The sequence below is a fragment of the Corticium candelabrum genome, chromosome 2, assembly GCF_963422355.1.
Source record: "Corticium candelabrum chromosome 2, ooCorCand1.1, whole genome shotgun sequence".
NCBI lineage: Eukaryota > Metazoa > Porifera > Homoscleromorpha > Homosclerophorida > Plakinidae > Corticium > Corticium candelabrum.
This window is the reverse complement of record NC_085086.1, coordinates 2,325,562-2,341,933: the sequence shown is the minus strand read 5'-3', so window position 1 is coordinate 2,341,933 and position 16,372 is coordinate 2,325,562. Positions and strand designations below refer to the sequence as shown.

The following is a 16,372-nucleotide window of genomic DNA, read 5'->3' as shown; positions in this document are numbered from 1 at the left end:
CCTCCAGTAGGGCACGACAGAGAATGATCAACTGTGAAGGGAGCTCCACAAGGGCAACGATCAGGTAGATTCATTGGTTGCCAACCACATCTCAAGCATAGGGCGTCTCTAAATGCCCATATGTGCAAACAAAATCCGTGTTGTTGTAAGGGAAGTGTTGTCAGCCAGCTTGAACTACCTTGAAGGACGTTGCCCAATTCTACATGTTGCTAGATGATCAAGTTGACAAGTGATGTAGAAACTGTTTTGGTATGCATATATTCAGACTTCATGTTGAGTGGAACGACAGTTTCAAGACCTCCGTGTTGGGGTGGTAGTTCTAAAAGCCTTCTTTCCACTTCTCTTGCCGGATGTCTTCCAGAGAGGACAGAAATAAAATTGTTTTGGATCTGCATTTCTAGAGGAAGCAGAGGTTCACTTGTATTCATAGGTCTTCATGGCATAAACCCATCTTCCGATCACGCCATGTGTCAAAGTAGCTTGCGCACCTTGCGGTTGAGATTGCGTGATCTTAGCCAAAGTTTCAGTTTCTGAATGCCATTCTATAATCTTTTGTTTGAGAAATTGCTTTCCGAAATCTTTGGTTTCCCAACGCTGCTCCAAGGTATTCTCTGCCTTCTCTTGTGATGTTGATATTTCTGTTATCAAAGAGAGTTTTGCTGTGTCCAAGAATGTAGGTTTCACTATTAGTCATAATTTATTCGCGTTTGGAAAGTATCCAAATATGGAGAAAAAGTCAGTAAGTTTGTTCCACTATTGCCTCAATAATTTGAGTGGACCTCCTGCAGCAGCATCATCAGCATATCAAACTTGCTTTGAATCCCTCGTTTGTACTATTGTAGCACCTCCTTACTACGCTGAAGCCTGTAGAGTTTGTGTCTTTGGACAGGTTTAACTGAAACGTGTTACAGCGGGAGGAATCACCTACAATGTATCTATATTAGTTACAAAAACTGTTGAATCAAGCTATGACAAACATGGAGGATACGGTTAGAGAGATGTTGCTGTTGCACCAATTTGTTGCCAGATTGCCAATACCAATAACCCGGCAACTTCGAGCAGCCGGAAAAACTTGAGAATTAAATTCCGTCCTGGATCCAGCAAGACTAATGATGACAATAAAGAAGCAATGTTCGAAAAATGCAGCTGTCTGTGATAAGACGGTTGGTATGAATGAATTGCAACAGCTACAAAAACAAGTTGAAATATTATCCCAACAGGTCTCACTCCTGAATGCAGTAGACGTCAAACAAGCTAAGTCTTCGAAAGTTACATGCTTTAACTGCAATAAAATTGGTCACACACAAGAAAATGTCCAGAACAGTCTCTAAGTAGGCAGAGTCAACGATGCTATTCTTGCAGTCAGATAGCTCATTACGCTAGGAACTGTTGTCATGAAATAGTCGAGGAGATTCTGCAAGAGCCGGCAGTGGTAGGAAGTCACAACTCTCAAGCAGTGGCGTGCATTTCCCTAGAGGCAATGACGCCAGGAGTACCACTCTTGCTCCATCATCAACCAAATAACAAAAATTCTGTGCCTGCATTAGTGAATGGTGATGATTGTGAATCAGATGTGGTTGATGAGTGTGCAATACCATCCTTTGTTGATAACCGTCGCTCTGAGCTACCAACTTGTTCAAACAAAACATTATCTCTGATCATACAGGACAACCAAGATCTTTTCAGAACAGCGCTCGGACTGACTTCTCTAGCATGTCACTGTATTCCTACGTCTGGGATCCTCGATGCGAGTTCCACCTCGACGGATATCTGCTCATTATCGCAATGAGGTTGAAATTCAAATCAAAGATATGTTAGTACAAGGCATCATAGAAGAAAGCACTAGTTCATGGATGGCACCAGCAGCATTTGTAAAAAAAAGAAATCAACTGAAATCTCAGATTGTGTGTTGATTATCGAGAAATTAACAAAAGAACTTCTAAAGATGCATATCCTCTGCCACTTGTAGATAAAGTACAAGATTATTTGGCCACATCCAGAGTATCTACTAGTCTTGACCTGCGAAATGGATATTGGCATATACCAGTCCATGAGTCAGATCGACACAAAACTGCGATTTGCCATGAACAAGGTTTTTTCAGTTTACAAAATTGCCATTTGGACTGACAGGTGCTCCTAGCTCATTTCAGCAACTGATGGACAAACATTTTCATGATCTTCCCTTTGTTACTTTCTCATTTATTTGGCAAACGTTGAGTTACATGTAAAGCATTAGCAAGAAGATTTTTGTTGTTTACGGAAGGCTGGTCTTACGTTACAAGGATGCAACGAATGATGTAACGAAGCTACGTCAGTTTTAGGAATTGCATCATATTACCGAAGATACATTCATCATTTTGCTGACATTGCAGGACCACTACATTAGCCCACACACAAAAGAGTACCCTTCACATGGTCAGCAGAATAGCAGGAAGCATTTAAACAGCTAAAGGAGGCTCTTAGTACTGCTCCTGTCTTGGCGTACCCACAGTTTCACGCAAATGCTGCCCAATTTGTGTTGCACACAGATGCACGTGAATCTGGATTGGGATGGGTGCTAGAACAAGATAATCGAGTGGTGGCTTACGCAAGGAGTTTGACCAAAGCGGAAAAGCATTACAGTGTGATCCAAAAAGAGTGCTTGGCAATAGCATTTGGTAGCAAACAGTTTCGACATTACTTACTGGACGGTCATTCAAGTTGTATACTGATCATGCTCCTCTACAATGGTTCTCAAAATAAAAACCAAAGGAATGCTCTATCGTTGGGCTTTAGCTTAACAGGAGTATAACTTCGTGATTGAATATAATCCAGGATCGCAGAATGCCAATGCAGATGCCCTATCTCGCCTCTGTGGTTGAATTTCCAAAGATGAATCATGTTCTTTGACTAGCTATAAAGTATCACATTGCTTGTCAAGAGATAGTTTGTATCAGGCACAGAGAAATGATACACTTATTTCTCAACTGTGTAAACGTATGTCACACTCAGAGTCACCTCATAATGCAACTTCTTCAGTTGTACAGAGATATGTTCAACTGTGGCCACAGTTGAAAATTGTCGATGGTGTACTCTGTAGGTGTTCTAAGCCTAAATCAATGAGTGATGCAATTACAGTTTCAATTCTACCGGATAGTCTCCACCAACAGGCAATAAGGCAAGCTCATGATGCTGCTAGTGCTGGACATCAACAAAGATTGAATTCATTGGACAAACTGCAACAGTTAGCCTACTGGGTTGGAATGAACAAAGATGTTGAAGTGTACTGTCGAGAATGCTATAGATGTCAAGAAACTAAACCCCCTGCACCAAAGAAGGCTCCACTGATTTCAATGCCAATTGGACGACAAAAGCAAATGGTTTTAGTTGACATTTTAGAAGTGCCAATCCCGTCAAGAGGAAACTGATATCTCTTAGTCATACAACAGTACTTTAACAAGTGGCCAGAATCCATTCCATTAAAAGACCAAACAGCTTCCAATATTACATCAGAGCTAGTGCAATTATTTTAGATGCTTGGAATTCCTGAGGTCATTCTTTCAGATCAAGGCTAAAATTTTGAAGTTTGTTGTTGCAACAAACATTGGATGCATTTGGCATAGATAAATCTAGAACTACAGCTTATCACCCACAAGGGGATGGGATGCTGGAGCGCCTGAACGGATCGTTACTTCAAATGCTTCGAGTATATGTTCAAAAACAGCATGACTGGAAGTGTCATTTGCCATTGTTATTGTTAGCGTACAGAACAACAGTACATTCTTCTACTGGTATGTCATCACTTGGTCTAATGTTTGGAAGAGCATTTAAAACCAATAGTTTGCAACCAGAAACAGCGTTGGAGCCTGAATCGTATCAAGCTCATCTTAAACACAAGCTGGAAGAAATTAAAGACTTCGTGAAACTAAGGTCGCCATTTCGGCAGAACGCCAGAAAGAGAACTATGATCATCAAGCAACGGAGCGCTCCTTTCGTGCAGGTGACACCATCTGCCTGTCAATACCAACTGCAAGAAAATTAGATCCACGATGGCAAGGAGGTACGTTGGATTGTGCAGTCAGTAGAAGTCCAGCTACGCTGCAAATTGTGAATGGTAGAAAGAGAAAAATCGTTCATGTAAATCGCATTCATCGAGAAATTCAACCACAGCAAGCAGATCCCTGCAGCACCAATGGAACAAGCAAGCAATGGTGTCAACCTCAAATTGCAACTTTATTCTCCCAGAAGATCCACCAAACGAGAGTGTTGCTCGATATCCTCGACGGGTTCGACATCCACAAGATCGATTGCAACATAAGGCTCAAGGACAAGCCTAGCATAAAAGGGAGTAGTGTAATATATTGCATAGTAATTGATATATACCTGTATGACTAGACCAGTAAACGTGACTGCAAGGATGGTTCAGTCAATTGCTAGCTATTGAGTCATTCTTTGTGTTCTTATTTGTAATACACACATTGAGTTTACCAGCGATGCCTACGACTTAACGAAGCTAATCTCTTCAAAAATGTTGTGGTGACCTTGTATGATTGGCGTGAAAGAAGCTAGTTCCACTGCCGAAACTAGTTCCTCGTACTTCCGTGTGTTCTCTTGTTTCTGATTTCTGTATTGGAGAGTGCAACGAAAATGGTGTATGACTGCTGAACTTTTGTGCTAGCAATGAGCTAATAATGCCCAATACATGGTTTCAGCATACATTACCCAGCCAAGTCATCCGATTCAGAAATGGTGACAGATCCAAATCTAGTCACATGATTGACTACGTTCCTTGTCAACAAGCGTTTCTATACAAGTGTACTGGACACTCGTGTGTATCGGTCAACTCTTCATGAGTCAGATCATAAACTCATGGTTGTGGAATCCGGAGTTTCATAGGCAGGGCAGCTCAGTCATTCGGATAGCCGGCTAACAGGTACATGTTTTCTTTGTTGTGTCGATTGTGTTCAATTACATTTATCCTTACCAATCTTTGAGTCCAATGCTACAATAGAGTCTTCTTTGCGCTTTAAAATAAACGGCAAGAGAAGGCAAACAGGTAACATATTATTATGCTATTGGACCACTAACATCTCGTCGACTTGCAGCACTGGCTATCCATCTGCCTTAGCGGAAGTGCTTAGTGAATTCAATCAGTCCTCTTTTGCAAACGTTCTGTGGGACACCATTAATCTTCTATCCATAAGGCTTGTGAGTTTCTACCTTCCTCTCTCTTAGATCAAACCATCTGGACTAGATCACTGATGAGGTGCGCAACTTGTCTCACAAGAAAAAAGACGTAGGGGTTTGTCTGAAGAATACACACACACACACACACACACACACACACACACACACACACACACACACACACACACACACACACACACACACACACACACACACACACACACAAACACACACACACACACACACACACACACACACACAAACACACACACAAACTCACACACACACACACACACACACACACACACACACACACACACACACACACACACACACACACACACACACACACACACACACACACAAACACACACACACACACACACACACACACACACACACAAACACACACACAAACTCACACACACACACACACACACACACACACACACACACACACACACACACACAAACACACACACACAGACACACACACACACACACACCACACACACACACACACACACGCACACACACACACACGCACACACACATACATGCACGCACTCACACACACACACACACACACACACACACACACACACACACACACACACATACACACACACACACAAATCCAACAAACACCCACACTCACACCCACACAACCACACAAACACACGCGCGCACACACGCACACACACAGAGCTTCGCTAACAATCTACATCACACAGCACTAACAATACACATGAAACTTTACTAGCAAGATACTCACAGGAGGACTGATAATGATGCAACTTGTGAGGTCTAAAATGCAAGACCTGATCTCACCTGGATGTTGCAATGGAATTGCCAGAATCAGTGATTTTGTCAACCCAAGTCAATGACCATGCTCTCATTGCATTGCACATGGTACCTACTCAACTCCTGAGTACACAATAGGATAAGCAATTGCGTGTAAGTTCCTTACCCAAGGGAATTGTATCAATACTCATCCCCACACTTGAACCATTATTACTTTCAGTTATTAGGGTCATGTCGTGAATTAATGAAACAAGACCTTTAAAAATCCTGAAGTCTCTCTCAATGTATAGCAATGCATCTTAGAGACTCTACAGATCTGATTTCCTGTTTAATATCGTACAAACAAAACTAGCCTCTCAAATATTCTTCTTTCTTCCTGTATTCTATTCCACTGGAAGCTGCTATTGAACCATCTTCTCAATTGAGGATGTCAGCATTGTAGTCACATAAGAAATCTTTTAAAATGTATGATATAAATGAGTGAAAAAGGTCTCCAACTTTACAGAACAGTATAAACTGTCTGGTTGTTTTCTGTAGTTGTTGTTTAACTGGTTAATATTCTCAACTCCAGCAAGACATGCCTTGATGAACTAAAGCGAAAGTGAAATCCTGGTTTCACTGTCTTGTACAGTCACACCATTTGATGGCAATGACAAAGTCTGGACTGTGGCAAAAACTAAACACTAAAATTCTTGTTTTAATTGTAGACTATTTGACAAATAAGAATCCATACTGACATAAACAAATCAATATTACGTACAAGTAACAAGAAGTACTCAAAGCCAGTTAGAGTCTCCTGGAGCCAAAAGAGCTACTTATGCAGCCAAATTTGCCTCTCTTGACAACTTGTCTCTACTGTCACAGAAACAACAAGGATGTATTGTTGCATCCTTGACTGGTTCATTCCTCTAAATAAAATCGTTTACGTAATATTAATAGAAGCAGTGACAGTTTGGAGACCTGAGCATGGTTGTTGAAAGACTGATGATGACAAGGTCAAACCCAATACGTTTCAAAGGTTCCAAAGGTGTTAGTACAAAAAACTAAGTAGAAGAATTCTTCTGTCAGCATGGGTGTGTGCTAATCTTTAACCATCTGCTATAGTGTGTATATCATCATTCCATATAGCATACAATATCTTTACCCTCCCCATTAGTGTACGTATATAAGTTCAAAAATGACTTGAAATATTATACTACCTGATGCAGGCTTGTATGCTAGAAGATTGAGTGGGTTCAACTCAATGCCACATTTAAGATGATCAAGTGAAGACCATTTCATCTCAAGTCAACCTGCGGCTCTTTGTGCTCATGTAGTTTTGTACAACTGAACATGTGTAGATGAGCTTCCATATACATGTAATATTCTATATAGCCTGTATCACAATCTCTTGTGCTTTAATTGCTGCCTCACTGGAGCTCCCTCCGTACAATGAAGTGGTTAAAAGTTGAGTAGATGGTAGGACAGTTGGTGCAAGTCAATGCAGACTGTTGGATAGAGGAATTGCGAGAACATCAGATAAAAGTCTTCATGGAAACTCCAAGAAATTGGTCAGCAACATGTGACAAAGAGTAAGGTATACATTGAGTAAAATGAGAAACAAAGTGTAGATGACAGTAAGTGTAGATGGGCATGTATTTGTGCTGCATGAAAAATTCTCTTAAAATTAAATGTGTGATAGCGATTAATGCTGACTGAGCTGCACAAACAGCTTCGAAAAGATTTTGTGTCTTGTTCCATACATGTAAGTACCAGAAGAGAAGATGATAAGTTGATAAAGACTGCAAGATTGGCTTGTGAGACTGCAAGGGCGTGTTTCCACTAGTGCCTAAACCGGTTTAACAAGTGGTTGAAGCTAAACTGGTTTAAGAATTCATGTGTTTCCACCTGCACTAACCAAGTTCTATTTTAAACCTAAGCCGCTTTCCTATACCCACTTCAAAGTAGATTTAGCAAAGTGGTTTAGGTTTAACTGTCATGTGGCAGTAGCGCGCTGGTTTAGATGGCTTCCCACAATGTCGTTTTGATGATATTGACTATTTTTCTGAGATAAGATTGCCCTGAAAGATGTAAGGCTCGTTAACTAGGGGAAAGAAATCAGTATCTACGGAGAAAGACAAGACGGTGTCCTTGGTCATCCTCATGCAAATTTCTACTAGCAGATGCTGAATCAGTGAAAACCAACATTTGCTCTGACTCGTCGACAAAGCAGCCCAATACTTCAAAATAAGGCGTTCCTAGACTGTTTGTTTTGCACATCCCGAATGTGCAAGTTACTAGTGGAAACAGTCGCTACCTTGAACTGGTTTAGTTCTTAAACCCATTTAAGCTAAACTAGTTTCAGGTGCAGCTAGTGGAAACACGGCCCAAGCTTGGCTTGTCAGCCTAAGTCGAACCCTCCAATCCATAAAGCAGCCTACAAGCCTGTGATATGTTTAGTGTTAGTAAGTTACAAACACGACTACTCAGCAAGCTGTATTAATAAAAGATTCTCTTTTTACTTACAGTTGCCAGGTAACGATGATGATGATGGGGTCTTGACCTAAATATACAACACAATTAATTAGTAAATTACAAACACAAACACACACACACACACACACACACACACAAACACACACCGACAAACGTTGAAAGCCGTTCACATCAAAGTCACCCTTAGGGTCAGTTATTAAGATAGCTCCCATTGCTTATAGAGACAGAGCCTCCGAGCACTACGTGGAGGTATAGCGCGAGTACTGACAATTCAACGAGAGATTACAAGAGTCAACCATGGCAATGACTGTGGCGCAGCTATGAGGCTCGACACTAAGCTAAATACCCTTCTGCATGATGTTACTTCCAAGTCAGCGGTCTTAACCCAAACTCAATGACCAGGTACTAATTTATACTCCTGAGTCAAAAGAGGCCATTGTGTGTAAGTTTCTATATGCCATAGCTCGTTATTACTCTGACTTGAACTTGTAACCCTGCAAAGTCACCGATGTATTCACTCCATAGGATGACTCTCTAACCAATTGAGCTACAGCACAACACACACATATGTACCCACACCCTCCTCCTCCAGTGGGGACAAAGACAAAGAAACAAAGAGATCTTCCAACGCATTTGTGTACTGAATAGCCTCCTTTGATTCTAAAATATCTCTTACAGGTCTAGCATTCAATGGCTTCACTTTGCTGACGTACAGGATTTTGTCTTTCGGTGATGCATTTGTGTCTCTTCAGATCACTAATGAGTCTGAACATCTGAGCCAGTCAGAGCACACAACAGCTTGTAAATCAACATTGCCATATAGCAATTGACTAGACTACAGGAAGGCATAGCAATGCTCTCTCTACATAGATCTTGATCCATTTGCTAAGTCATACCAAAGAAAACACACACTGACCCACCCACAAACACACTCAATGATCCAGTCACCAACTCACCGACCCATCTATTGACCTCCTGGATGACTCTTCTTCCCACAAACACATAAAATCATCCACTGCCAACCCACTGACCCATGAAATAGTGACAACCCAACAACTCACCCACCGTATCATGTAACCACCTACCAATGCTCCTACTCACCACAGGTCGAAAAATACGGTCGCCAAGTCGCCATATGGCGACCACTTCTAGGTGGTCGGCGGCTAAACGAGAGGTGTTGTTGCAAATTTGGCGACTAGAAATATTTGGTAGTTTTAGTCTTTGTGGCAGCGACACTTGGATGCGAACCACCTGCTCAGCAGATATGTTTTGCATTACAATATGTTGCCACTTGCTAAGTCTACCATTTAGTGGCACACTGCGAAGTAAGCCGTCTTACTTAGCACCTTCGTATATATCGTGTAACAACGTATTACTTATAGTAGCAATTAATCTATTGCAAGTCGTTGCTATTCTCTTGAATTGAGATAAACGAAAACTCTTCCTTAGATCTTTGCGAATGGCGAGCATCGAAAGTAGCAAAACAAACAGCTTTTTCCACAGCAAGCTGCCTGAGTGTACTTCTATCAGGAGAACTACCAGCTACGTCCAGGAGCTCGTACGTCTCCTAGGGCTACTAGGAAAGTTCATTCAGACAAAAGTTTCGGCAAGTCCACTTCTGACATCTAGATGTTGAATGATGCCACGCGCTAATGAAGCAATACAATAACAAAAGTTTATCATTTGCGTTCCACAGATTAGCACAGCTAGCCATAAGACAGGTGGGGTTACAAGCAGTAGCCGGATGTGCTGTTCTCAACAACAATAGTGGCACTCAGTTATAAGAGAAGAAACGCTCTTATCTACTCAACCAAAGAATGCTCATGTATTATCGGATGGATTGCCAGGATGTCGATGTGATGACATACGTCATCCTTGTTTGGTTGTAGCTATACAATTAGTTGAAAGTTAGAATAAAATATGGATACTCAGTGTATTGCATACATAATACTGTAGATTGATGTGTTTACTGCTAAGCTGCAAAGCTGGCCATGTGCGCTACTCAGCCATCTCTACGTCTGCGATAGCAAAATCCGGAAGCCAGACTAGGCACTGGCAGGAGCACAGCCTTGTGAGCCAACTGCGATGTAAGCACACCAAGTCTCACCAGGACCGCAGTGGCTGATGTCACAAAACAGCCGATGGCCTCTTGAGACCCCAGTCAATGACCAGGTACTCATTTATACTCCTGAGTCGAGAGAAGCAAATGTGTGTTAGTTTCTTGCTTAAGGAAATTAAGCCATAGCTCGCAATCACTGTGACTTGAACTTGCAACCTTTCAAGGTCCCGGATGTCGACACTCCAGAAGATGACTCTCTAACCAACTAAGTTATCGCACCACACAACACACACACACACACACACACACACACACACACACACACACACACACACACACACACACACACACACACACAAATACGCAAATACACAAATGTCAAGCCCTCCGCGTCATTCATGAATGACCTCAACCTTAAAGTCAGTTGCGGAGATAGCTCCCCCTGCCTCTAGAGACAGGGCTTCCATGTGCCACGTGGAGGCTTAAAGCCAGCGCTACAATCCACATGGAGCTTGGCCAGAGTCATGCAGGGACACGAACCATGACGCAGCTCTGGGACTGGACACCAAGGCCTACAAGTACCCGTCTGCTGCATGATGTTAGGGCCAAGGCAGCAGTAATGTCCACCCCAGTCGATGAACAGGTACTCATTTACACTTCTGAGTAGAGAGAAGCAATTGTGTGTAAGTTTCTTGCTTAAGGATATTATGCCATAGCTTGCCATCACTGTGACTTGAACCTGCAACCCTGCAAGGTCCCGAATGTTCTCATTCTCCAAATACACTCTCTAACCAATTGAGCTACAGCACACACACACACACACACACACACACACACACACACACACACACACACACACACACACACACACACACACACAAATGGACCAATGGATATGACCTTCAGCACAGTACTGAAGATAGCACCACAATCTATTTCTAGGTGGGGCCTCTGGTGCTTCTCAGAGTTTAGAACGGGCAGATGTACCCCTAGGTGCTTGGCAAAAGCATGCAAAGACATTGACTTTGGTGCAACCTTGAGACTGAACCTCACGCCCACATGTACACACCTGTTGCGTGTCGTTCTGCCAAACCAGCAATCTTGCCCAGTCCCAGTCAATAACCAGGTACTCGTTCATACTCCTGAGTTGAGAGAGGAAATTGTGTGTGAGTTCCTTGCCTAATGAATTACCCCTGTGCCCTTTCTGTACTTGAAATCATGACCAAATGTCCCGAGTGTTTCTACTCTCGCACCACACACACACACACACACACACACACACACACACACACACACACACACACACACACACACACACACACACACACACACACACACACACACACACACAAACACACACACACACACACACACACACACACACACACACACACACAATTTACAGTGAATGTCTTGATTGCATCTGCAGCATCTTTGCTATTCCATCTGACAGCGACTTCCAGTGCTGTTTCTCCATTCTGTCAAATACAAACAATATCCAAGTATTATTAACATCTTCTAATATTAACACATCAAAATACATGATAATAAAATTAGATGTATAATACACCAGTTTATACTTATATGTTTCTTGTCACCTGCAGGAGTATTGACTGTAGATCAAACAAAATAAATAGAATTTTCTATAAACTAGCAGGGTTACAGACAAGAGTTTTGGAAGAAGTAGCTGAGTTGGCGTGACACATCATTCTGGTACGTGGGCGTGGCATGTACTGTCTGTGAAAATTTCTGAATAAAATTACCGATGGTTTGAGAGAGTAGCCTCTACAAATCACACTGAGCGGCAGACTCATAGTGACGTATCTATTACATTCTAAAACTAATTAAACTGTTTCTCATTACCAATGCAATGCCAAAGATATAGATAGCAGCATGTGTGCAAGTGTAGTGTACAGTACCTACTACATGAATAGTCAGTCTACGCGTAGATGTGTACCTTAGCATGCGTAGATGCAATAAAAATAATAAAAATAATTACAAATAAATAACAAATTAATAAATAAATAATTTGCATATAATTAATTTATATCATAAATTATTCTTAAATAATAAACAAACGACTTGCATACAATTAGTTATATAAATATATTATTAATAAATAATATTAAATAAATAAAATATAAATAATTTACAAACAATTAATTTCCATAAATAATTAATTGTTAGCCTCAAACTTACAGACTAGAGAGCACGAGAACTCTAAACGATTTCGGAAATAGCCTTCTAAGTCAATCAGCGTCTTAGAACCGGAATGTCGGTTGTAAATTCTGATTGGTTTAGCAATAATTGGTTATACTAAGTGAACCAATGCTGATTGCACGCGTGTGAAATCCTCATGGGCGGCTAAGTGCACACCAGAGCTGTGATGAAGACTCTGGTGCATGCACACATCTTGGTTTTAGTTTTAGTTTCAGTTCTTCAATCTTTTCAAGTTTGTGGTGAGAGGACATGCACAGCAGCATCACTAGACCATCACCTTTGACAACTGGTCAAGTGGTAGTTTCACTAGTTGAGCAGTTAGAGTAGCTAGCTGTCTGCCAAACAATCAAAGAGTCCTGCTTTCAAGATATCACCGCAAACACTGCAGATGTCTCTTCTTCGTTTGTGAGATCTCATGGCATTTACAAATGATATGTTGATCTAGCTAAAACAATCCTACGCTGTTACACCACCATTTAGCATCACTTTTCATAAGTACTTCCCAAATCATTTTAGTAGCGTTGTGGTACAGACTAGAGTTCGCACGCTCTCTGGTCTGTAAGTTGGAAGCTAATTAATGGTATGCAAATAATTTATTTATTATTTATTAATAATTTGTTGATATAAATTAATCTATATTGGAAGCGTAAATGCAGGTGTAGTGTATGGTACCTACTACATGTGTAGCCAGTATTGGAGGTGTAGCAGTCAGCTGTGAACACGTAGACATATGTGAAAGGCATAGAGGGCCGCTACACCTAAGCATGCCTGGCTAGAACCCTGACTAGTAGCTAAAGCAGTGCTAACACCATGCACACCAAATTCACAATACAATGATCTAATATCTAAAGCTCAAATTGTCTCTGTGTGTGTGTGTGTGGGTGTTCGCGTTTGGCGGCCACGTCTTTTGTCCGTTCGCAACCGAAATCGGCACGCACACTCGGCACGTAGAAGGAAAGGTTTGCATAAAAATATGCACAAGGTCCCCTCTCAAGGGGTCGACCCAAGCATAAAATTTCTCGATGACGCAAACACTACACATTCCAGTTCATTCCAACACACGCCCACACCAGTCCTGTGTAGACTGTATGCAACGTCATCCTTCCCAAAGCTTCAAGCAATCGAATATCTCTTGCCGACGAAACTTACTCTTCTAGCGCTTTCGTTTCTTTCCAAATTCCGATCGCATTTGCACCGAATCCAACCTACACGTTCTCTGCAGCAAGCGCTACACGGGGAGTGTGGCGATTTCGATCGAAACAAGCGCGAAAAGCAAGATTCGAATTCATTCAGCATATCCGGGACCTCGCAACAAAGATTGCACGTGACCTGCCCACTGCGTCCCTCTTCAGCTAAAACACTACTCTGCCTCTAAAGGACGGGTCATGCATTTGCTAATCAACTAAATGCACCGTTTGTAACGTGTCTAGAAACCTACCGTTTAATTAATTAACTACATACTACGCGAATACGTGTAGCTGCAGACAATTGCGTCCTAGAGCGAAGTTCTTTGCTTCTCTTAGAGAATCACTATTCAAAGCAATTTGTTAATAACATCAGAAAATACAACTCTGCATTCCAGATGACAAGCTCTGGATGTACAGAAAGAGTCTGTCTACCAGGATTTATGCCCACCTTTAAAGTTCAGGGCCAGGTCTATCACAGAATTGGTGCCATGCAACATCAGTCAGGAGAAAACTCAGAGTTTCTGCAAATCTATTTTATGGCTGATAAACAAGAACAAGCTGAGACACGATGCAGAGCTGTGCCTGGTGTGAAGATTGACATTATTTGTCTCTTCAGGAGATGCTCCACAACGTAAACAACTATGTGGCGAGCTTCAAGACTGCCCTAGACAAGATGGACCTACCAGAGCACCGCATAGTTATTCGACAAGACAAAGCTCCAACCATGGAACATCCAAGACGATTTAACGCTCCACTGACAGATAAAGTTGCTGTTCTCATCGTTGGCCAACAATTCAACAACAGTGACAATGTTCTGCAAAAACGCAACGACCAGCTTCAACGAGTCGCCGAAACCCACAGATCCTACGATGCGCTTCAGTACCCGCTACTCTTCTGTCGCGGCGAAGATGGATATAATTTCGAACTGCGTCAAGTTGACCCAAGAACAGATGGGTGTTAGATATCATATCGACAATGTGAGCGACTGGTGAACTTGTGTGCTGTTGCAATTTAGGATGGACCCTGGACTGTTCAAGTGTCTGCTTTTGCGATAACTTAGAACAAGGCAGTTGCCTTTGCGACAACGAAGAACAAGGTGGGTGCAGCTGGACGGCATCGGAATAAAGCATTCTTGTTGCAGCAGTAAGGACACTAGATTCTAGACTGGATGAAGAGAGTGCTTTAAACTACTACTACTACTACTACTAATAATAATAAAATCTCTACTACTTTTTTCAAAATACTACTACTGTATGTAAAAGCTTCCTCTATAGCAACTACTACTACTACTACTACTCAAACGGCATCTGCTAACACACTACTACTACTACTACTTGAATAAACTACTACTACTACTACTACTAATAATAATAAAATCTCTACTACTTTTTTCAAAATACTACTACTGTATGTAAAAGCTTCCTCTATAGCAACAAGTTTCTAGGTTGTAACAACTTTGAGATAAACAGTCTTCTATAATCTACTTTCTGCTGCTTCCAGCAGAACGTTGAAGTCCCTTGAGGTTCTGTGAAGCTTGGACCTGCATCCTCGCAAACACATCACGCAGGCCCGAAGGAGTGCAAATGACAGTCGACATCTCAGCCAGTTGATAGTTGTGCTGTACTCGGTGTGGTGCTTTTCCGATAAAAGTGAGGCTAGTCTTTTCAAGAAAATAGACGTCAGTTTACTGCATCCTCCAGTGCATGCTAAAATGATTGGCGTGAACGATGAAAGCTCCACGTTATTAATTCGTTCCTCGTATCGCCTTTTCTTCTCTTGTTCCTGCCGTTTATATAATGACGGGATCTGCACTGATTTGTAGGATGAGGCATTAGGGTTGAAGACCCTGACGTCAAAGAAAGTTCGTTGGAAGTGCCCACCCCAAAATCCACTGACAGCAATATCAAGTCTGGCATTTTCGTCAGAGGTAGTACAGCGTTTTTGAAACACCTCGCCGTTGAGAGGTTGCAGAACGGGCTCTTTGTGTACATCGTGGCAAACCTCTGTCAACAAGTTGGTAAATAAATCGCGGACCTCGTTATGGCGGATGCTGGGGTATCCTCCTGTTGGACATGACAGAGAGTGATCTACTGAGAATTTAGATCCACATGGACATATGTCTGGGAGGTTGGACGGGTGCCAACCGTATCTGAGGCACAGGGCATCCCGAAACGCAGATTTGTGCAAAGTGAATCCGTGTTGCTCTAGTGGGATTGCGGTCAGCCAGCAGGAGGCACCCTTCTCACAGGCCAATTCAACTGAACGTTTCAATTCCACAGATAGATCATTGACAGTGATTTCAGAATGAGACTTTTGTGCTAGATGTTTTTGCTGGCGAATGCTAGCTTTCATAGAATTCTGCTTGGTAGGAACGTTATCCAGGTTTGTTTCTTGTTGCACAATTCGGTTGACCAGTGGCGCACAAATTAACTTTGAGTATTCCAGCTCACAAGTCAACGAA

General features: G+C 41.9%; 1 protein-coding gene across 1 annotated transcript in view; it reads right to left on the bottom strand.

The window, feature by feature from the left end:
• Window positions 1-15,262: 15,262 nt before the first annotated feature.
• LOC134198368 (uncharacterized) overlaps window positions 15,263-16,372 on the bottom strand; it is a 1,169-nt gene continuing 59 nt past the window's right edge. The window contains exon 1 of the mRNA XM_062667745.1: window positions 15,263-16,372. This exon is cut by the window's right edge and continues 59 nt beyond it. Coding sequence (XP_062523729.1) covers window positions 15,385-16,372 — 988 coding nt within the window. The 3' untranslated portion in view covers window positions 15,263-15,384.